Source organism: Oncorhynchus mykiss, chromosome 12 (genome assembly GCF_013265735.2).
Source record: "Oncorhynchus mykiss isolate Arlee chromosome 12, USDA_OmykA_1.1, whole genome shotgun sequence".
NCBI lineage: Eukaryota > Metazoa > Chordata > Actinopteri > Salmoniformes > Salmonidae > Oncorhynchus > Oncorhynchus mykiss.
In genome coordinates, this window is record NC_048576.1 from 95,205,086 (window position 1) to 95,229,359 (window position 24,274).

Here is a 24,274-nt window from a genome sequence, read left to right on the forward strand (position 1 = left end):
GTGGAGTGGACAATGGAGTGGACAGTGGAGTGGACAGTGGAGTGGACAGTGGAGTGGTGCAGTGGAGTGGACAGTGGAGTGGACAGTGGAGTGGTGCAGTGGAGTGGACAGTGGAGTGGTGCAGTGGAGTGGTGCAGTGGAGTGGACAGTGGAGTGGACAGTGGAGTGGTGCAGTGGAGTGGTGCAGTGGAGTGGACAGTGGAGTGGACAGTGGAGTGGACAGTGGAGTGGTGGAGTGGACAGTGGAGTGGACAGTGGAGTGGACAGTGGAGTGGTGCAGTGGAGTGGACAGTGGAGTGGACAGTGGAGTGGACAGTGGAGTGGACAGTGGAGTGGTGCAGTGGAGTGGACAGTGGAGTGGTGCAGTGGAGTGGACAGTGGAGTGGACAGTGGAGTGGACAGTGGAGTGGTGCAGTGGAGTGGATAGTGGAGTGGACAGTGGAGTGGTGCAGTGGAGTGGACAGTGGAGTGGTGCAGTGGAGTGGTGCAGTGGAGTGGACAGTGGAGTGGACAGTGGAGTGGTGCAGTGGAGTGGTGCAGTGGAGTGGACAGTGGAGTGGACAGTGGAGTGGACAGTGGAGTGGTGGAGAGGACAGTGGAGTGGACAGTGGAGTGGACAGTGGAGTGGTGCAGTGGAGTGGACAGTGGAGTGGACAGTGGAGTGGACAGTGGAGTGGTGCAGTGGAGTGGACAGTGGAGTGGACAGTGGAGTGGACAGTGGAGTGGTGCAGTGGAGTGGTGCAGTGGAGTGGACAGTGGAGTGGTGCAGTGGAGTGGTGCAGTGGAGTGGACAGTGGAGTGGACAGTGGAGTGGTGCAGTGGAGTGGTGCAGTGGAGTGGACAGTGGAGTGGACAGTGGAGTGGACAGTGGAGTGGACAATGGAGTGGACAGTGGAGTGGTGCAGTGGAGTGGTGCAGTGGAGTGGACAGTGGAGTGGACAGTGGAGTGGACAATGGAGTGGACAGTGGAGTGGACAGTGGAGTGGTGCAGTGGAGTGGACAGTGGAGTGGACAGTGGAGTGGTGCAGTGGAGTGGACAGTGGAGTGGACAGTGGAGTGGACAATGGAGTGGACAGTGGAGTGGTGCAGTGGAGTGGACAGTGGAGTGGACAGTGGAGTGGACAGTGGAGTGGACAATGGAGTGGACAGTGGAGTGGTGCAGTGGAGTGGACAGTGGAGTGGACAGTGGAGTGGTCAGTGGAGTGGACAGTGGAGTGGTCAGTGGAATGGACAGTGTAGTGGACAGTGGAGTGGACAGTGGAGTGGTGCAGTGGAGTGGACAGTGGAGTGGTGCAGTGGAGTGGACAGTGGAGTGGTGCAGTGGAGTGGTGTGGTGGAGTGGACAGTGGAGTGGTGGAGTAGACAGTGGAGTGGACAGTGGAGTGGTGGAGTGGACAGTGGAGTGGACAGTGGAGTGGTGGAGTGGACAGTGGAGTGGACAGTGGAGTGGACATTGGAGTGGACAGTGGAGTGGTGGAGTGGACAGTGGAGTGGATAGTGGAGTGGACAGTGGAGTGGACAGTGGAGTGGACAGTGGAGTGGTGGAGTGGACAGTGGAGTGGACAGTGGAGTGGTGGAGTGGACAGTGGAGTGGACAGTGGAGTGGTGCAGTGGAGTGGTGCAGTGGAGTGGACAGTGGAGTGGACAGTGGAGTGGACAGTGGAGTGGTGCAGTGGAGTGGACAGTGGAATGGACAGTGGAGTGGACAGTGGAGTGGTGCAGTGGAGTGGACAGTGGAGTGGTGCAGTGGAGTGGACAGTGGAATGGACAGTGGAGTGGACAGTGGAGTGGACAGTGGAGTGGACAGTGGAGTGGTGCAGTGGAGTGGACAGTGGAGTGGACAGTGGAGTGGACAGTGGAGTGGTGCAGTGGAGTGGTGTGGTGGAGTGGTGCAGTGGAGTGGACAGTGGAGTGGACAGTGGAGTGGACAGTGGAATGGACAGTGGAGTGGACAGTGGAGTGGTGCAGTGGAGTGGTGCAGTGGAGTGGTGCAGTGGAGTGGTGCAGTGGAGTGGACAGTGGAGTGGACAGTGGAGTGGACAGTGGAGTGGTGCAGTGGAGTGGTCAGTGTAGTGGACAGTGGAGTGGACAGTGGAGTGGACAGTGGAGTGGTCAGTGTAGTGGACAGTGGAGTGGACAGTGGAGTGGACAGTGGAGTGGACAGTGGAGTGGACAGTGGAGTGGTGCAGTGGAGTGGACAGTGGAGGTTATTCAGTGTTAATTCTACGTCTCACTGTTCTGTTGTGTGTTTGGCTGTTTGTCTCCTCAGTCTGAACGGAGAGATTTCCCTTCATAGATCTCTGATGTGTTCATTAGACATGTCAGTCTAGGTACCAACACAACGTCCTGTAGTCATGCTAGATCCTGTTAGGTACCAGCACAACGTCCTGTAGTCCTGCTAGATCCTGTTAGGTACCAACAGTACATCCTGTAGTCACGCTAGAGCCTGTTAGATACCAACAGTACCTCCTGTAGTCATGCTAGAGCCTGTTAGGTAACAACAGCACTTCCTGTAGTCATGCTAGAGCATGTTAGATACCAGCACAACGTCCTGTAGTCATGCTAGAGCCTGTTAGGTACCAACACAACCGCCTGTAGTCATGCTAGAGCCTGTTAGGTACCAACAGTACCTCCTGTAGTCATGCTAGATCCTGTTAGGTACCAACAGTACCTCCTGTATTCATGCTAGAGCCTGTTAGGTAACAACAGTACCTCCTGTAGTCATGCTAGATCCTGTTAGGTAACAACAGCACCTCCTGCAGCCATCAGTGTAAGGTTTAAATTAGTTAGTAATGTTAGTTTATGACAGTGAAAGGCAAATCAAATCAATTTGTATTGGTCACATGCACGAGTTTAACAGATGTTATTGCAGATGTAGCGAAGTGCTTGTGCTTCTAGTTCTGACAGTGCGGCAATATCTAACAGCTAATATCTAACAATTTCACAACATATACCCAATACACAGATATCTAAGTAAAGGAATATGGAATATTTGGACGAGCAATGCCAGAGCAGCATAGACTGAGATACAGTAGAATAGAATAGAAAACAGTATATACACATGAGATGGGTAATGTAAGATATGTAGACATTATTAAAGTGACTAGTGTTCCATTTATAAAGTGGCCAATGAATTAAAATCTAGGTTTATAGGCAGCAGCCTCTCTGTGCTAGTGATGGCTGTTTAGCAGTTGATGGCCTTGAGATAGAAGTTGTTTTTCAGTCTTTTGGTCCCTGCTTTGATGCACCTGTACTGACCTCGCCTTCTGGATGATAGCGAGGTGAACAGGCCGTGGGTCAGATGATTGTTGTCCTTGATGATCTTTTTGGCATTCCTGTGACATCGGGTGCTGTAGGTGTCCTGGAAGCCAGATAGTTTGCCCCGGTGATGCGTTGGCCAGATCACACCACCCTCTGGAGAGCCCTGTGTTTGTGGGTGGTGCAGTTGCCGTACCAGGTGGTGATACAGCCTGACAGGATGCTCTCAATTGTGCATCTGTAAAGGTTTGTGAGAGTTTTAGGTGACAAGCCACATTTCTTCAGCCTCCTGAGGTTGAAGAGGCGCTGTTGCACCTTCGTCCCTGGGTGGACCATTTCAGTTGGTCAGTGATGTGTACGCCGAGGAACTTAAATCTTTCCACCTTCTCCACTGCGGTTCCATCGATGTGGATAAAGGGGTGCTCCCTCTGCTGTTTCCTGAAGCCCACAATCATCTCCTTTGCTTGTTTGACGTTTCGTGAGAAGTTATTTTTTGTTCCACCACACTCCCAGAGTCTCGTCATCGCCTCCAACTGAAACTTGATGATTGAGTTGGAGGCGTGCTTGGCCACGCGGTCATGGAGTACAGGAGGGGGCTGAGCACGCACCCTTGTGGGGCACCTGTGTTGAGGATCAGCGAAGTGGAGGTGTTGTTTCCTACCTTCACCACCTGGGGGGCGGCCCGTCAGGAAGTCCAGGACCCAGTTGCACAGGGCGGGGTTCAGACCCAGGGCCTCCAGCTTAATGATGAGCTTGGAGTACTATGGTGTTGAATGCTGAGCTATGGTCAATGAACAGCATTCTTACATAGGTATTCCTCTTGCCTAGATGGACAGGGTGATTGGTGTCTGTACTGTAGGGGTCAGTTAGTAATGTCAGTTTATGACAGTGAAAGGCAGGGTGATTGGTGTCTGTACTGTAGGAGTCAGTTAGTAATGTCAGTTTATGACAGTGAAAGGCAGGGTGATTGGTGTCTGTAATGTAGGGGTCAGTTAGTAATGTCAGTTTATGACAGTGAAAGGCAGGGTGATTGGTGTCTGTACTGTAGGAGTCAGTCAGTAATGTCAGTTTGACAGTGAAAGGCAGGGTGATTGGTGTCTGTACTGTAGGAGTCAGTTAGTAATGTCAGTTTATGACAGTGAAAGGCAGGGTGATTGGTGTCTGTACTGTAGGGGTCAGCTAGTAATGTCAGTTTATGACAGTGAAAGGCAGGGTGATTGGTGTCTGTACTGTAGGAGTCAGTCAGTAATGTCAGTTTGACAGTGAAAGGCAGGGTGATTGGTGTCTGTACTGTAGGAGTCAGTTAGTAATGGCAGTTTATGACAGTGAAAGGCAGGGTGATTGGTGTCTGTACTGTAGGGGTCAGCTAGTAATGTCAGTTTATGACAGTGAAAGGCAGGGTGATTGGTGTCTGTACTGTAGGAGTCAGTTAGTAATGTCATTTTATGACAGTGAAAGGCAAGGTCGTTGATGATGTTCGAAAACATTAATTAGCACCAGAGTAGACTTCATGTAAGACTACTAATCCCTACAAGCTCCTGCATGTCATCTCTGACTGACACCTTTGCTGACAGGTTTTGTGTCAATTTAAAACGTGTACAAGACAGTTCACAGCATCTATTCACAGAAATGTAGACAATTTATTCATTGCATCATTTTGCTAACATTAGACAGTTATTAATCCAGAGATTCTTACCTTTGTCTCGATTCGTCAGTCTGGTCCAGATCATCATGGCATTTGTTGTTCTTTATGATAGCCACATTAGCAGCTAATTAGCATTTCATTTTTGGTGGGTAAATACAGGCAAATTTATTGATAAGTCACCTTGTCCGAGAAATATTTCCATGGTTATCAAAAGCCACACACACACACACACACACACACACACACACACACACACACACACACACACACACACACACACACACACACACACACACACACACACACACACACACACACACACACACACACACACACACACACACACACACAGTCTCCTCCTGTAGTTATCAGTGTATACAGCCAGGGCTGTAGTAGACCATTCCTACTGCTAGTTTGAGACCGGAGCCTGTTATCTACTCTTCCATCTCAGTATCCTGTATATAGATCGGTGTATACAGCCAGGGCTGGTCGTAGACTGTTAGTAAAACTATTTTAAGACAGTGAGAGACACTGATAGCCAGGGGGTTTGGCTCTTCCTGTAGGTGTCAGTTCTATAGCCAGTCAATGCTAGTTTCTAACAGTGTAATGTCCTGACATACAGCCCAGACCAGGGTTTGGCTCTTACTGTGTGTTGGCTCTGTCCTCCGGTCTCTCTCCGGTCGGTCGGGGCATTAATATGCCGAGGCATGCTGCTGCTGGGCAGACTGGCTGACTGTGTTGACATGGCGACAGCCCTGCTCCTAATTGTCCAGGAGTCTGTTTAATATGCCCTGATCAGGGCTCTGCTGACACAAACACACTGTGTGTGTGTGTGTGTGTGCGTGTGTGTGTGCGTGTATGTGTGTGTGTGTGTGTGTGTGTGTGTGTGTGTGTGTGTGTGTGTGTGTGTGTGTGTGTGTGTGTGTGTGTGTGTGTGTCTATCAGTCCATCACTGTTTATGGCTACAGGAATGTCATCTACCCACTAGTATCTCCTATAGGAATGTCATCTACCCACTACTATCTCCTACAGGAATGTCATCTACCCACTACTATCTCCTACAGGAATGTCATCTACCCACTACTATCTCCTACAGGAATGTCATCTACCCACTAGTATCTCCTACAGGAATGTCATCTACCCACTACTATCTCCTACAGGAATGTCATCTACCCACTACTATCTCCTACAGGGATGTCATCTACCCACTACTATCTCCTACAGGAATGTCTTCTACCCACTACTATCTCCTACAGGGATGTCATCTACCCACTACTATCTCCTACAGGGATGTCATCTACCCACTAGTATCTCCTACAGGAATGTCATCTACCCACTACTATCTCCTACAGGAATGTCATCTACCCACTACTATCTCCTACAGGAATGTCATCTACCCACTACTATCTCCTACAGGAATGTCATCTACCCACTACTATCTCCTACAGGAATGTCATCTACCCACTACTTTCTCCTACAGGAATGTCATCTACCCACTACTATCTCCTACAGGAATGTCATCTACCCACTAGTATCTCCTACAGGGATGTCATCTACCCACTACTATCTCCTACAGGAATGTCATCTACCCACTACTATCTCCTACAGGGATGTCATCTACCCACTACTATCTCCTACAGGAATGTCATCTACCCACTACTATCTCCTACAGGAATGTCATCTACCCACTAGTATCTCCTACAGGAATGTCATCTACCCACTACTATCTCCTACAGGAATGTCATCTACCCACTACTATCTCCTACAGGAATGTCATCTACCCACTAGTATCTCCTACAGGAATGTCATCTACCCACTACTATCTCCTACAGGAATGTCATCTACCCACTAGTATCTCCTACAGGAATGTCATCTACCCACTACTATCTCCTACAGGAATGTCATCTACCCACTACTATCTCCTACAGGAATGTCATCTACCCACTAGTATCTCCTACAGGAATGTCATCTACCCACTACTATCTCCTACAGGAATGTCATCTACCCACTAATATCTCCTACAGGAGTAATGTGGATCACACATAATTCAAACCTTCGTCCTGAGGGTGATATAGACTGTTATAATAATGCCACAGCAGAATTCATAAACAATCATCCTTTGTGTGTGTGTGTGTGTGTGTGTGTGTGTGTGTGTGTGTGTGTGTGTGTGTGTGTGTGTGTGTGTGTGTGTGTGTCTGTCTGTTTGTCTGTATGTCTGTAGAGCCATCACCCTGGACAACACTCTGGTCATCCTGTCCAGTGTGGCTCCTGATGCTGGACGGTACTACACACAGGCTGTCAACGACAAGAACGGAGAGAACAAAACCAGCCATCCTATCCTACTGACTGTGGAGAGTAAGTAGAGAGGATATACACACACACACACACACACACACACACACACACACACACACACAGACACGTAGTCACACACACTCACACAAACACACTCACATACACTCACACAAACATAGACACAAACTCACTCACTCACTCACTCACTCACTCACTCACTCACTCACTCACTCACTCACACACACACACACACACAGACACGTAGACACACACAAACACACCTACAGACACACACACTCACACACAGACACACACACCTTCCCATACGGTACCAGCAGGTTGTGTTGAAGGCAGATATAACCGTTGTGTTCCTGTTGGGAGGACGTTTCTCTGTGTTTTACATGTGTTCATCCAACAGGTGTTTTATGCTGAGCTGACAGACACAGCTACACTGCCCCCTAGTGGCTGTCTGTCTAACTGTCACCTCACCTGTCAGTCCTGTTACACTCCTAAAGGCTTCTTCGTGGAGGGATACGGTTCTACCAAGAACCGTTCTGATCTGAAGAACTCTTTTTGGAAGACTAGGGTTCTTTGTAAGGCGAAGGGTTCTATCTAGAACCTTTAACATCCTAACAACAGTTTTTGAAGAAAGAGTTATTTGATGATTCTTCGGAAGGCGAGAAGGATTCTACATTGCACCATATGTAATATTTCCCAGCATGCTCTATTGCAGGGAGATTTTCAGAATGGTTTATTTTACTGTAATATTTGTGATGTTGCATGTCCATTGATTGGTTGATTAATTTAATGCTACACAAAGATAAATAACATGCAATTTTCTAAACTAATCCAATCTGTTAGTATTAGGATTTACTGCACCCATCACTGAGATGGTTGTTCCAGTTTAGATGATTGAGGTAGTCAATCTTCCCTACCCTGGCAGCCATTCTGATTGCAAGTTGCGGGTGATTAACAATTCCCACTTGTTGGGTATCCTATCTCTGTCTGGATTCCAATAGGAATTAAACATCACTTTGCAAGCCAGCATAATGTGACTTGCAGGCCTGATGTGGCCTGTAAACCAGGAGTTTCCTAATGTGTTAGGGTATAACTATGCCCTCTGTGAAAGGCCTTATGGTCCATGTAATGTATTGTCATAAATAATGACATTTTAAAGGATAATAAGGCTGGTGAAACCGTTCGAAGAGGGTTCTAGGAAGAACCCTCCAAGGGATAAAATGGTTCTTGGTAGAACCATATACAGGGGGTTCTATAAAGAACCTTAAATAAAGGGTTCTAGATAGAACCCTCTGCAAAGGGTTCTACCCATACCCATTAAGGGTTCCTCTATGGGGACTAGCTGCACACCTTGTATGGTTCTACTTAGCACCTTTGTTTCTAAGAGTGCAGCCTGTGTAACAGAGGTGTTGTAACACCACATTCCCCTGATGATGGATGACCATATCTGAGACCTGACGACTCCTCAAACTAATGCCTAGGCTTTAGCTTTGGCTAGCAGACCCGGGTTTGAATCCCAGTCGGTCTAGAGTTTCCCTAGAGTTAGAAGCTGGTGCCAGGGGAGGTATATGGTCCGGCTTAGGCCGTGGTCCAATAGCACACCTCCCTGGCTGTAGTGTGGAGCTGGGTGGTGCTACGGTCCTCCCTGGCTGTAGTGTGGAGCTGGGTGGTGCTACGGTCCTCCCTGGCTGTAGTGTGGTGCTGGGTGGTGCTACAGTCCCCCCTGGCTGTAGTGTGGAGTTGGGTGGTGCTACGGTCCTCCCTGGCTGTAGTGTGGAGCTGGGTGGTGCTACAGTCCTCCCTGGCTGTAGTGTGGAGCTGGGTGGTGCTACAGTCCTCCCTGGCTGTAGTGTGGAGCTGGGTGGTGCTACAGTCCTCCCTAGCTGTAGTGTGGAGTTGGGTGGTGCTACAGTCCTCCCTGGCTGTAGTGTGGAGCTGGGTGGAGCTGGGTGGTGCTACGGTCCTCCCTGGCTGTAGTGTGGAGCTGGGTGGTGCTACGGTCCTCCCTGGCTGTAGTGTGGAGTTGGGTGGTGCTACGGTCCTCCCTGGCTGTAGTGTGGAGTTGGGTGGTGCTACGGTCCTCGCTGGCTGTAGTGTGGAGCTGGGTGGTGCTACAGTCCTCCCTGGCTGTAGTGTGGAGCTGGGTGGTGCTGGGTGGTGCTACAGTCCTCCCTGGCTGTAGTGTGGAGCTGGGTGGTGCTACGGTCCTCCCTGGCTGTAGTGTGGAGTTGGATGGAGCTACGGTCCTCCCTGGCTGTAGTGTGGAGTTGGGTGGTGCTACAGTCCTCCCTGGCTGTAGTGTGGACCTGGGTGGTGCTACAGTCCTCCCTGGCTGTAGTGTGGAGTTGGGTGGTGCTACAGTCCTCCCTGGCTGCAGTGTGGAGCTGGTTGGTGCTACAGTCCTCCCTGGCTGTAGTGTGGAGTTGGGTGGTGCTACGGTCCTCCCTGGCTGTAGTGTGGAGCTGGGTGGTGCTACGGTCCTCCCTGGCTGTAGTGTGGAGCTGGGTGGTGCTACGGTCCTCCCTGGCTGTAGTGTGGAGTTGGGTGGTGCTACGGTCCTCCCTGGCTGTAGTGTGGAGTTGGGTGGTGCTACGGTCCTCGCTGGCTGTAGTGTGGAGCTGGGTGGTGCTACAGTCCTCCCTGGCTGTAGTGTGGAGCTGGGTGGTGCTGGGTGGTGCTACAGTCCTCCCTGGCTGTAGTGTGGAGCTGGGTGGTGCTACGGTCCTCCCTGGCTGTAGTGTGGAGTTGGGTGGAGCTACGGTCCTCCCTGGCTGTAGTGTGGAGTTGGGTGGTGCTACAGTCCTCCCTGGCTGTAGTGTGGACCTGGGTGGTGCTACAGTCCTCCCTGGCTGTAGTGTGGAGTTGGGTGGTGCTACAGTCCTCCCTGGCTGCAGTGTGGAGCTGGTTGGTGCTACAGTCCTCCCTGGCTGTAGTGTGGAGTTGGGTGGTGCTACGGTCCTCCCTGGCTGTAGTGTGGAGCTGGGTGGTGCTACGGTCCTCCCTGGCTGTAGTGTGGAGCTGGGTGGTACTACGGTCCTCCCTGGCTGTAGTGTGGAGCTGGGTGGAGCTGGGTGGTGCTGGGTGGTGCTACGGTCCTCCCTGGCTGTAGTGTGGAGTTGGGTGGTGCTACGGTCCTCCCTGACTGTAGTGTGGAGCTGGGTGGTGCTACGGTCCTCCCTGGCTGTAGTGTGGAGCTGGGTGGTGCTGGGTGGTGCTACGGTCCTCCCTGGCTGTAGTGTGGAGTTGGGTGGTGCTACGGTCCTCCCTGGCTGTAGTGTGGAGCTGGGTGGTGCTACAGTCCTCCCTGGCTGTAGTGTGGAGCTGGGTGGTGCTGGGTGGTGCTACAGTCCTCCCTGGCTGTAGTGTGGAGCTGGGTGGTGCTACGGTCCTCCCTGGCTGTAGTGTGGAGTTGGGTGGAGCTACGGTCCTCCCTGGCTGTAGTGTGGAGTTGGGTGGTGCTACAGTACTCCCTGGCTGTAGTGTGGACCTGGGTGGTGCTACAGTCCTCCCTGGCTGTAGTGTGGACCTGGGTGGTGCTACAGTCCTCCCTGGCTGTAGTGTGGAGTTGGGTGGTGCTACAGTCCTCCCTGGCTGCAGTGTGGAGCTGGTTGGTGCTACAGTCCTCCCTGGCTGTAGTGTGGAGTTGGGTGGTGCTACGGTCCTCCCTGGCTGTAGTGTGGAGCTGGGTGGTGCTACGGTCCTCCCTGGCTGTAGTGTGGAGCTGGGTGGTGCTACGGTCCTCCCTGGCTGTAGTGTGGAGCTGGGTGGAGCTGGGTGGTGCTACGGTCCTCCCTGGCTGTAGTGTGGAGTTGGGTGGTGCTACGGTCCTCCCTGACTGTAGTGTGGAGCTGGGTGGTGCTACGGTCCTCCCTGGCTGTAGTGTGGAGCTGGGTGGTGCTGGGTGGTGCTACGGTCCTCCCTGGCTGTAGTGTGGAGTTGGGTGGTGCTACGGTCCTCCCTGGCTGTAGTGTGGAGCTGGGTGGTGCTACAGTCCTCCCTGTCTGTAGTGTGGAGCTGGGTGGTGCTGGGTGGTGCTACAGTCCTCCCTGGCTGTAGTGTGGAGCTGGGTGGTGCTACGGTCCTCCCTGGCTGTAGTGTGGAGTTGGGTGGAGCTACGGTCCTCCCTGGCTGTAGTGTGGAGTTGGGTGGTGCTACAGTACTCCCTGGCTGTAGTGTGGACCTGGGTGGTGCTACAGTCCTCCCTGGCTGTAGTGTGGAGTTGGGTGGTGCTACAGTCCTCCCTGGCTGCATTGTGGAGTTTTGTGGTGCTACGGTCCTCCCTGGCTGTAGTGTGGAGCTGGGTGGTGCTACGGTCCTCCCTGGCTGTAGTGTGGAGCTGGGTGGTGCTACGGTCCTCCCTGGCTGTAGTGTGGAGCTGGGTGGTGCTACGGTCCTCCCTGGCTGTAGTGCGGAGCTGGGTGGTGCTACGGTCCTCCCTGGCTGTAGTGTGGAATTGGGTGGTGTTACGGTCCTCCCTGGCTGTAGTGTGGAGCTGGGTGGTGCTTACGGTCCTCCCTGGCTGTAGTGTGGAGCTGGGTGGAGCTGGGTGGTGCTACAGTCCTCCCTGGCTGTAGTGTGGAGCTGGGTGGAGCTGGGTGGTGCTCTGTAGAGCTGGTGCTGCGGTCCCTGGTCCATCTGACCCGCTGATTTAACCAGCCTATAAATGAGCTCTGTAATTTAATGGCGCCTAACCGAAGCAGATTTATGAAAAGACACTGAGACAGTCTGTATGTGTTACTGATACCAAACACAGGGCCTGGGATCACACACAGAACCCCCCCTCGAGGCAGGGAGAAATGAGATGAGATGGAGAGAGAGATCTCTGATTGAGGCCAGTGAATCGATGGTTGTTTGCAGGGCTGCAAGGCTCTGTGGAACAGGCTGAATTATGGCTCTGCATTTAATCACTTCCTGCTATGTTTATCTCAATTAAACAATATAATGGTTCCTGGTAGGGTTGGGAATTGCCAGGGACCTCACGGTATGATATCATCACCACATTTAGGTGCCGATACGATATTTATTGTGATTCTTGTTGATTCTCACGATTCTCTATGTGTTTGCGATTTGATAATGTGAATTTATTGCGTTTCGATGTTCCAAACATATTGCTTCACCACATGTCTTCTGCAGAGAGACAAGAGAGAGACAAGAGAGAGACGAGAGAGAGACGAGAGAGAGACAAGAGAGAGAGACAAGAGAGAGACGAGAGAGAGACAAGAGAGAGAGACAAGAGAGAGAGACGAAAGAGAGACAAGAGAGAGGAGAGAGAGAAAAGAGAGAGACGAGAGAGAGACGAGAGAGAGACGAGAGAGAGACAAGAGAGAGACACAAGAGAGAGACAAGAGAGAGACGAGAGAGAGACAAGAGAGAGAGACAAGAGAGAGACGAGAGAGAGACAAGAGAGAGAGACAAGAGAGAGACAAGAGAGAGAGACAAGAGAGAGAGACAAGAGAGAGACAAGAGAGAGACAAGAGAGAGACGAAAGAGAGAGACGAGAGAGAGAAGAGAGAGAAGAGAGAGACGAGACGAGAGAGAGACGAGAGAGACGAGACGAGAGAGAGACGAGAGAGACGAGAGAGCGACAAGAGAGAGACGAGAGAGAGACGAGAGAGAGACGAGAGAGAGACGAGAGAGAGACGTGACTAAATGAGTTTTTCTCAGTCATGGTCATAAACGTGGTGAAAGGAAAGGTTCTCCCTGTTTAAAAAGAAGATGGAGAACAAGCTGTGAAGGAAAAATACTGCAGTTTTGGTGCAGGTACAGCAAACTAGCGCAAAATGAATACTGCCATATTGTTAAAACGATACGATACGATATATCGTCAAAATAATATCCGATATGTAACTGTACTGATTTTGTCACCGCTAGTTCCTAGCAGCTTGGTTGACACAGGCTGAGGCTGCTCCCAGGAAATGTAGAAGGGGCTGTTATTGAATGGTGAGAGTATAGGAACTATATGTTATTGAATGGTGAGAGTATAGGAACTATCTGTTATTGAATGGTGAGAGTATAGGAACTATCTGTTATTGAATGGTGTTAGTATAGGAACTATCTGTTATTGAATGGTGAGAGTATAGGAACTATCTGTTATTGAATGGTGTTAGTATAGGAACTATCTGTTATTGAATGGTGTTAGTATAGGAACTATCTGTTATTGAATGGTGTTAGTATAGGAACTATCTGTTATTGAATGGTGTTAGTATAGGAACTATCTGTTATTGAATGGTGTTAGTATAGGAACTATCTGTTATTGAATGGTGTTAGTATAGGAACTATCTGTTATTGAATGGTGAGAGTATAGGAACTATCTGTTATTGAATGGTGTTAGTATAGGAACTATCTGTTATTGAATGGTGTTAGTATAGGAACTATCTGTTATTGAATGGTGAGAGTATAGGAACTATCTGTTATTGAATGGTGAGAGTATAGGAACTATCTGTTATTGAATGGTGAGAGTATAGGAACTATCTGTTATTGAATGGTGTTAGTATAGGAACTATCTGTTATTGAATGGTGTTAGTATAGGAACTATCTGTTATTGAATGGTGATAGTATAGGAACTATCTGTTATTGAATGGTGAGAGTATAGGAACTATCTGTTATTGAATGGTGTTAGTATAGGAACTATCTGTTATTGAATGGTGAGAGTATAGGAACTATCTGTTATTGAATGGTGAGAGTATAGGAACTATATGTTATTGAATGGTGAGAGTATAGGAACTATCTGTTATTGAATGGTGAGAGTATAGGAACTATCTGTTATTGAATGGTGAGAGTATAGGAACTATCTGTTATTGAATGGTGAGAGTATAGGAACTATCTGTTATTGAATGGTGTTAGTATAGGAACTATCTGTTATTGAATGGTGAGAGTATAGGAACTATCTGTTATTGAATGGTGTTAGTATAGGAACTATCTGTTATTGAATGGTGAGAGTATAGGAACTATATGTTATTGAATGGTGAGAGTATAGGAACTATCTGTTATTGAATGGTGAGAGTATAGGAACTATCTGTTATTGAATGGTGAGAGTATAGGAACTATCTGTTATTGAATGGTGTTAGTATAGGAACTATCTGTTATTGAATGGTGAGAGTATAGGAACTATCTGTTATTGAATGGTGAGAGTATAGGAACTATCTGTTATTGAATGGTGTTAGTATAGGAACTATCTGTTATTGAATGGTGAGAGTATAGGAACTATATGTTATTGAATGGTGAGAGTATAGGAACTATATGTTATTGAATGGTGAGAGTATAGGAACTATATGTTATTGAATGGTGAGAGTATAGGAACTATCTGTTATTGAATGGTGAGAGTATAGGAACTATATGTTATTGAATGGTGAGAGTATAGGAACTATATGTTATTGAATGGTGAGAGTATAGGAACTATCTGTTATTGAATGGTGAGAGTATAGGAACTATCTGTTATTGAATGGTGAGAGTATAGGAACTATCTGTTATTGAATGGTGTTAGTATAGGAACTATATGTTATTGAATGGTGTTAGTATAGGAACTATCTGTTATTGAATGGTGTTAGTATAGGAACTATCTGTTATTGAATGGTGTTAGTATAGGAACTATCTGTTATTGAATGGTGAGAGTATAGGAACTATCTGTTATTGAATGGTGAGAGTATAGGAACTATCTGTTATTGAATGGTGTTAGTATAGGAACTATCTGTTATTGAATGGTGAGAGTATAGGAACTATCTGTTATTGAATGGTGTTAGTATAGGAACTATCTGTTATTGAATGGTGAGAGTATAGGAACTATCTGTTATTGAATGGTGAGAGTATAGGAACTATCTGTTATTGAATGGTGTTAGTATAGGAACTATCTGTTATTGAATGGTGAGAGTATAGGAACTATCTGTTATTGAATGGTGTTAGTATAGGAACTATCTGTTATTGAATGGTGTTAGTATAGGAACTATCTGTTATTGAATGGTGTTAGTATAGGAACTATCTGTTATTGAATGGTGAGAGTATAGGAACTATCTGTTATTGAATGGTGAGAGTATAGGAACTATCTGTTATTGAATGGTGTTAGTATAGGAACTATCTGTTATTGAATGGTGAGAGTATAGGAACTATCTGTTATTGAATGGTGTTAGTATAGGAACTATCTGTTATTGAATGGTGAGAGTATAGGAACTATCTGTTATTGAATGGTGAGAGTATAGGAACTATCTGTTATTGAATGGTGAGAGTATAGGAACTATCTGTTATTGAATGGTGAGAGTATAGGAACTATCTGTTATTGAATGGTGTTAGTATAGGAACTATCTGTTATTGAATGGTGAGAGTATAGGAACTATCTGTTATTGAATGGTGAGAGTATAGGAACTATCTGTTATTGAATGGTGTTAGTATAGGAACTATCTGTTATTGAATGGTGTTAGTATAGGAACTATCTGTTATTGAATGGTGTTAGTATAGGAACTATCTGTTATTGAATGGTGATAGTATAGGAACTATATGTTATTGAATGGTGAGAGTATAGGAACTATCTGTTATTGAATGGTGAGAGTATAGGAACTATCTGTTATTGAATGGTGAGAGTATAGGAACTATCTGTTATTGAATGGTGAGAGTATAGGAACTATCTGTTATTGAATGGTGTTAGTATAGGAACTATCTGTTATTGAATGGTGAGAGTATAGGAACTATCTGTTATTGAATGGTGAGAGTATAGGAACTATCTGTTGATGAATGGTGAGAGTATAGGAACTATATGTTATTGAATGGTGTTAGTATAGGAACTATCTGTTATTGAATGGTGTTAGTATAGGAACTATCTGTTATTGAATGGTGTTAGTATAGGAACTATCTGTTATTGAATGGTGTTAGTATAGGAACTATCTGTTATTGAATGGTGAGAGTATAGGAACTATCTGTTATTGAATGGTGTTAGTATAGGAACTATCTGTTATTGAATGGTGTTAGTATAGGAACTATCTGTTATTGAATGGTGAGAGTATAGGAACTATCTGTTATTGAATGGTGAGACTATAGGAACTATATGTTATTGAATGGTGAGAGTGCAGTATGGACAATCCTGGCAGGAGCTGTTGTTGTTGTTGTTGTTGTTGTTGTTCACCCGTTTCTATTATTAAAACGGTAAATTCTGACTGAGATATACAATCTACTTTACAAGGGAGAACTGGCCATGACCCATATGCTTTTCTAACCGTGTGTGTGTGTGCGTGTGTGTGTTTGTGTGTGTGTGTGTGTGTGTGTGTGTGTGTGTGTGTGTGTGTGTGTGTGTGTGTGTGTGTGTGTGTGTGTGTGTGTGTGTGTGTGTGTGTGTGTAGACGTGGGGGGGCCTGTGGACCCCATCACCCCCACCATCATCATCCCTCCTAAGAACACCAGTGTGAACGCGGGGAGGAATGATGTCATTATGGAGTGTGTGGCCAATGCTAGGTGAGTGAACACACACACACACACACACACACACACATACATACACACACACACACACATACACCCACACACACACACACACACACACACACACACACACACACACACACACACACACACACACACACAGAGAGAGACCAAGTCTGTCACATTTCACTGTCACCTAATGTGTTTTGTTTGGGTCTCTTTTAGAAAATTGTCCATCCGTCCTATTCAATGCTTTTCTTCTCTCCTCCCCTCCTCCTCCTCTCCTCTCTCAGTCTTTCCTGTCTCTCCATTCTTCTCCTCCTCTCCTTATCTCTGCTCTGAATCCAAACCATTATGGCCAATTCAAAGACTTGATCAGTATGACAGATGTATTACGGTGCTCTGTCAATGCCTCACAACCTTGAAACAGCATTTAAATCATATTAATACACTCTCTCTGTCTCCCTCCCCCTCCCTCTCTCTCTCTGTCTCCCTCCCCCTCCCTCTCTCTCTCTCTCTCTCTCTCTGTCTCCCCCTCCCGCTCTCTCTCTCTCTGTCTCCCTCCCCTCTCTCTCTCTCTCTCTCTCTCCCCCTCCCCCTCCCGCTCTCTCTCTGTCTCCCTCCCCCTCCCTCTCTCTCTCTGTCTCCCTCCCCTCTCTCTCTCTCTCTCTCTCTCCCCCTCCCCCTCTCTCTCTCTCTCTGTCTCCCTCCCCCTCCCTCTCTCTCTCTGTCTCCCTCCCCCTCCCTCTCTCTCTCTCTCTCTCTCTCTGTCTCCCCCTCCCGCTCTCTCTCTCTCTGTCTCCCTCCCCTCTCTCTCTCTCTCTCTCTCTCCCCCTCCCCCTCCCGCTCTCTCTCTGTCTCCCTCCCCCTCCCTCTCTCTCTCTGTCTCCCTCCCCCTCCCTCTCTCTCTGTCTCCCTCCCCCTCCCTCTCTCTCTCTCTTTCTCCCCCTCCCCCTCTTTCTCTGTCTCCCTCCCCCTGTATCTCTCTCCCCCTTCTCATCCCCTTCTCTCTCTGTGTCTCTCTTTCTCTCCCCCTTCTCTCTTTCTATCTCTCTCTCTCTCTCTCTCTCTCTCTCTCTCTCTCTCTCTTTCTCTCTCTCTCTCTCCTCTCTCCCCCTTCTCTCTCCCTGTCTCCCTCCCTCTGTATCTCTCTCTCTCCTCTCCCCCAGACCTCTGATCAAGATGGTTATAACCTGGCGTAAGGATGGTGTAGTGGTCAGTACAGGGATACGTGACTTTGGCCGCAGGCTGACCATCAGCCTCCCAGCGGTCAGTGACAGTGGTTACTATGAATGTGAGGCCACCCTCCGCAGCAGCACTGTGCCTCCGGTCAACGCAGGGGCCTACCTACATGTTCTAGGTACACACACACACACACACATGGGAGTTTCTCCACATGCTGGTTAAACTAGGCAAATAACCACCTACCAGTCCTCCTGTCAGTGGTCAGGTTGAGGGAATATCACTGTGTGTAAATGTCTGGAGTCTTCATGTCAGTTTAACATGCTGCTGGACCATGGAGATAAATGATAGATGATTAAAGCATTAGGTGGATTGTGAAGAAAGGTCTGTCTCTATCTGATGATTGCAGTCCATTACTCTGCACTAGTCTCAAGCAGACTAAACCTTGGAAATGAAATACTTGTTGGAAAGGATGGATTTAATGTAAGTCAACACAAACCAGGAGGACCAAGACCTTATCATTAACATGACTTCATTGTTAAAACTTGTTAAAACTGTTCAAGAAAATTAGAGGAAGGTTGTAACTGTTTTTCTCAACTCCTTTCCTCTCTTCTCTCCTCCTCTCCTCCCCTCGCTCCTCCTCTCACCCTCTCCTCTGTTCTCCTCCTCTCCTTGTCTCCTCTCATCTTCACACTTCTCCTCTCCTATCCTCTCCCTCCTCCACTCTCCTCCTTTCCTCATCTCCCCTCCTCCTTTCCTCATCTCCCCTCCTCCTCTACTCTCCCCTCCTCTCATCCTCTCCTCTCCTCCGCCCTCCTCCTCTCCTCTCCTCCTCTCCTCTCCTCGTCTCTCCTCCTCCTCTACTCTCATCCTCACCTTTGCCCTCTTCTCCTCTCCTCTCCTCTCCTCTCCTCTCCTCTCCTCTCCTCTCCTCTCCTCTCCTCTCCCCTCCCCTCCTCTCCCCTCCCCTCCTCTCCCCTCCCCTCCTCTCCTCTCCTCTCCTCTCCTTTCCTCTCCTATCCTCTCCAGACCATCCCCAGTTTGTGAAGGAGCCTGTCCAACACATCAGTGCAGAGATGGAGAAGGTGGTGGATATCCCCTGCCAGGCACGAGGTGTGTCTGTGTGTGTGCGTGTGTGTGTGTGCGTGTGTGTGTGTGCGTGCGTGCGTGTGTGTGTGCGAGAGATCTAAAGCCCTGATGCTGTAAAAAGTGATAGATATTTAAATCCAACTCACTCTTGTCTTCTCCTCTCCTCTCTCTAGGTGTCCCCCAGCCAGACATAGTGTGGTATAAGGATGCTGTGGTCATCAGTCCAGTGAAGATGCCCAGGTACAGGGTGTTAGTTGGGGGCAGTCTGCAGATCAACGGTCTGTTACCGGACGATACAGGCATGTTCCAGTGCTTCGCCCGCAACCTGGCTGGAGAGATACAGACCAACACCTACCTCGCTGTCACCAGTACGTCTCTCTCTCTCTCTCGCTCTCTCTCTCTCTCGCTCTCTCTCTATACCAGTACGTCTCTCTCTCTCTCGCTCTCTCTCTCTACCAGTACGTCTCTCTCTCTCGCTCTCTCTCTCTACCAGTACGTCTCTCTCTCTCGCTCTCTCTCTCTACCAGTACGTCTCTCTCTCTCTCTCTACCAGTACGTCTCTCTCTCGCTCTCTCTCTCTCTCTCTACCAGTACGTCTCTCTCTCTCTCGCTCTCTCCCCCTCTACCAGTACGTCTCTCTCGCTCTCTCTCTCTACCAGTACGTCTCTCTCTCACGCTCTCTCTCTCTCTACCAGTACGTCTCTCTCTCTCTCTACCAGTACGTCTCTCTCTCTCGCTCTCTCTCTCTCTCAATTCAATTCAATTCAAGGGCTTTATTGGCATGGGAAACATGTGTTAACATTGCCAAAGCAAGTGAGGTAGACAACATACAAAGTGAATATATAAAGTGAAAAACAACAAAAATGAACAGTAAACATTACACATACAGAGGTTTCAAAACAGTAAAGACATTACAATATTATATATATATACAGTGTTTTAACTGTTTTATCTCTCTCTCTACCAGTACGTCCCCAACCCACCATTTCCCACGTCAGTCTCTCCATCTCTCTCTCTTTCCTTCCACTCTCATCTCTTCTTCTTCTCTCCGTCTCTCAGACCTGTCACACTACACACTCAGGCAATTATTGGCTATTTTGAGAGAGAATTAGAGAGAGAACGAACAAGTAAGAGCGAGAGAATAAGAGGGATGAAGAGGGAAAGGAAAGAGAGGGCGAGGTAGCCTTGTGCCTGTCAGTCTCTAAGTCGTTATCTTGAAAAATGGGAGATGACTGACTGACAGTCTTTGATAAATGAATTAAAAGTTCACACAGTTACCTCACATCTCTCATCATCAGTCTCATCATCATCCTTCTCATCTGTGTTCTCACCTCATCAGGTGTCTGTCTGTCTGTCTGTCTGTCTGTCTGTCTGTCACGTCTGTCTGTCACGTCTGTCTGTCTGTCTGTCTGTCTGTCTGTCTGTCTGTCTGTCTGTCTGTCTGTCTGTCTGTCTGTCTGTCACGTCTGTCTGTCTGTCTGTCTGTCTGTCTGTCTGTCTGTCTGTCTGTCTGTCTGTCTGTCTGTCTGTCTGTCTGTCTGTCTCACCTACCTGTTTGTCTCTACCCAGGTATTGCCCCCAACATCACGGCAGGTCCAGCTGACAGTGCTGTGATTGACGGCATGTCAGTCATCCTCCACTGTGAGACCAGCGGAGCCCCGCGACCAGCTATCACCTGGCAGAAAGGTATGGTGGTGGACAGCTTCTATTAGAAGTGCATGTCATTTTGTGTGTTTTTCACAGGGAAAGGTGATTACATATGACTCAATCCACAAGGTGACGCAGAAGCTCTCTGACGGTCTCATCTCTCTCTCTCTCTCTCTCTCTCTCTCTCTCTCTCTCTCTCTCTCTCCCTCTCCCTACCCCTCCCCCTCCCCCAGGTGAACGTGTGTTGGCCAGTGGTTCTGTCCAGCTGCCCAGGTTCACCCTGCTGGAGTCAGGCAGTCTACTGGTCTCCCCGTCTCACCTTTCTGATGCTGGGACTTATACCTGCATGGCCAGCAACTCCAGAGGCATAGACGAGGCTGCCGCAGATCTACTGGTGTGGGGTGAGTTTGGAGGGAGGGGGGGGGGGGGGGGGGATTATACAGCCAGTAAGCTGAAGTCTCTGTCAACTACCTGTTAAACAGCCAGTAACCTGAAGTCTCTGTCAACCACCTGTTACACAGCCAGTAACCTGAAGTCTCTGTCAACCACCTGTTACACAGCCAGTAACCTGAAGTCTGTCAACCACCTGTTACACAGCCAGTAACCTGAAGTCTCTGTCAACCACCTGTTACACAGCCAGTAACCTGAAGTCTCTGTCAACTACCTGTTAAACAGCCAGTAACCTGAAGTCTCTGTCAACCACCTGTTACACAGCCAGTAACCTGAAGTCTCTGTCAAACACCTGTTACACAGCCAGTAACCTGAAGTCTCTGTCAACCACCTGTTACACAGCCAGTAACCTGAAGTCTGTTAAACAGCCAGTAACCTGAAGTCTCTGTCAACCACCTGTTACACAGCCAGTAACCTGAAGTCTGTTAAACAGCCAGTAACCTGAAGTCTGTTAAACAGCCAGTAACCTGAAGTCTCTGTCAACCACCTGTTAAACAGCCAATAACCTGAAGTCTCTGTCAACTACCTGTTACACAGCCAGTAACCTGAAGTCTCTGTCAACCACCTGTTACACAGCCAGTAACCTGAAGTCTGTCAACCACCTGTTACACAGCCAGTAACCTGAAGTCTCTGTCAACTACCTGTTAAACAGACAGTAACCTGAAGTCTCTGTCAACCACCTGTTACACAGCCAGTAACCTGAAGTCTCTGTCAACTACCTGTTACACAGCCAGTAACCTAAAGTCTCTGTCAACCACCTGTTAAACAGCCAGTAACCTGAAGTCTCTGTCAACTACCCGTTAAACAGCCAATAACCTGAAGTCTCTGTCAACCACCTGTTAAACAGCCAGTAACCTGAAGTCTGTTAAACAGCCAGTAACCTGAAGTCTGTAAAACAGCCAATAACCTGAAGTATCTGTCAACCACCTGTTAAACAGCCAGTAACCTGAAGTCTGTTAAACAGCCAGTAACCTGAAGTCTGTTAAACAGCCAGTAACCTGAAGTCTGTTAAACAGCCAGTAACCTGAAGTCTCTGTCAACCACCTGTTACACAGCCAGTAACCTGAAGTCTCTGTCAACCACCTGTTACACAGCCAGTAACCTGAAGTCTGTTAAACAGCCAGTAACCTGAAGTCTCTGTCAACCACCTGTTACACAGCCAGTAACCTGAAGTCTCTGTCAACCACCTGTTAAACAGCCAGTAACCTGAAGTCTCTGTCAACTACCTGTTACACAGCCAGTAACCTGAAGTCTCTGTCAACCACCTGTTACACAGCCAGTAACCTGAAGTCTGTCAACCACCTGTTACACAGCCAGTAACCTGAAGTCTCTGTCAACTACCTGTTAAACAGACAGTAACCTGAAGTCTCTGTCAACCACCTGTTACACAGCCAGTAACCTGAAGTCTCTGTCAACCACCTGTTACACAGCCAGTAACCTGAAGTCTCTGTCAAACACCTGTTACACAGCCAGTAACCTGAAGTCTCTGTCAACCACCTGTTACACAGCCAGTAACCTGAAGTCTCTGTCAACCACCTGTTACACAGCCAGTAACCTGAAGTCTCTGTCAACTACCTGTTACACAGCCAGTAACCTGAAGTCTCTGTCAACCACCTGTTACACAGTCAGTAACCTGAAGTCTGTCAACCACCTGTTACACAGCCAGTAACCTGAAGTCTGTCAACCACCTGTTAAACAGCCAGTAACCTAAAGTCTCTGTCAACCACCTGTTAAACAGTCAGTAACCTGAAGTCTCTGTCAACTACCTGTTAAACAGCCAGTAACCTGAAGTCTCTGTCAACTACCCGTTAAACAGCCAGTAACCTGAAGTCTCTGTCAACCACCTGTTACACAGCCAATAACCTGAAGTCTCTGTCAACCACCTGTTAAACAGCCAGTAACCTGAAGTCTGTTAAACAGCCAGTAACCTGAAGTCTGTTAAACAGCCAATAACCTGAAGTATCTGTCAACCACCTGTTAAACAGCCAGTAACCTGATGTCTGTTAAACAGCCAGTAACCTGAAGTCTGTTAAACAGCCAGTAACCTGAAGTCTGTTAAACAGCCAGTAACCTGAAGTCTCTGTCAACCACCTGTTACAGAGCCAGTAACCTGAAGTCTCTGTCAACCACCTGTTACACAGCCAGTAACCTGAAGTCTCTGTCAACCACCTGTTACACAGCCAGTAACCTGAAGTCTCTGTCAACCACCTGTTACACAGCCAGTAACCTGAAGTCTGTTAAACAGCCAGTAACCTGAAGTCTGTTAAACAGCCAGTAACCTGAAGTCTCTGTCAACCAGCTGTTAAACAGCCAGTAACCTGAAGTCTCTGTCAACCACCTGTTACACAGCCAGTAACCTGAAGTCTGTCAACCACCTGTTACACAGCCAGTAACCTGAAGTCTCTGTCAACCACCTGTTACACAGCCAGTAACCTGAAGTCTCTGTCAACTACCTGTTACACAGCCAGTAACCTGAAGTCTCTGTCAACCACCTGTTACACAGCCAGTAACCTGAAGTCTGTCAACCACCTGTTACACAGCCAGTAACCTGAAGTCTCTGTCAACTACCTGTCAAACAGCCAGTAACCTGAAGTCTCTGTGAACTACCTGTTAAACAGCCAGTAACCTGAAGTCTCTGTCAACTACCTGTTAAACAGCCAGTAACCTGAAGTCTCTGTCAACCACCTGTTACACAGCCAGTAACCTGAAGTCTGTTAAACAGCCAGTAACCTGAAGTCTCTGTGAACTACCTGTTAAACAGCCAGTAACCTGAAGTCTCTGTCAACCACCTGTTACACAGTCAGTAACCTGAAGTCTGTCAACCACCTGTTACACAGCCAGTAACCTGAAGTCTGTCAACCACCTGTTAAACAGCCAGTAACCTAAAGTCTCTGTCAACCACCTGTTAAACAGTCAGTAACCTGAAGTCTCTGTCAACTACCTGTTAAACAGCCAGTAACCTGAAGTCTCTGTCAACTACCCGTTAAACAGCCAGTAACCTGAAGTCTCTGTCAACCACCTGTTACACAGCCAATAACCTGAAGTCTCTGTCAACCACCTGTTAAACAGCCAGTAACCTGAAGTCTGTTAAACAGCCAGTAACCTGAAGTCTGTTAAACAGCCAATAACCTGAAGTATCTGTCAACCACCTGTTAAACAGCCAGTAACCTGATGTCTGTTAAACAGCCAGTAACCTGAAGTCTGTTAAACAGCCAGTAACCTGAAGTCTGTTAAACAGCCAGTAACCTGAAGTCTCTGTCAACCACCTGTTACAGAGCCAGTAACCTG

At 48.1% G+C, this 24,274-nt stretch overlaps 1 protein-coding gene across 1 annotated transcript in view; it reads left to right on the forward strand.

Annotated features, from left to right (window-relative positions):
• LOC110516622 (protein sidekick-2-like) overlaps nucleotides 1-24,274 on the forward strand; it is a 297,655-nt gene that overhangs the window by 270,701 nt on the left and 2,680 nt on the right. The window contains exons 5-11 of the mRNA XM_036939326.1: nucleotides 7,125-7,258; nucleotides 16,540-16,651; nucleotides 17,788-17,978; nucleotides 18,830-18,913; nucleotides 19,063-19,257; nucleotides 20,459-20,575; nucleotides 20,770-20,937. Coding sequence (XP_036795221.1) covers nucleotides 7,125-7,258; nucleotides 16,540-16,651; nucleotides 17,788-17,978; nucleotides 18,830-18,913; nucleotides 19,063-19,257; nucleotides 20,459-20,575; nucleotides 20,770-20,937 — 1,001 coding nt within the window. The remainder of the gene's footprint in view (nucleotides 1-7,124; nucleotides 7,259-16,539; nucleotides 16,652-17,787; nucleotides 17,979-18,829; nucleotides 18,914-19,062; nucleotides 19,258-20,458; nucleotides 20,576-20,769; nucleotides 20,938-24,274) is intronic.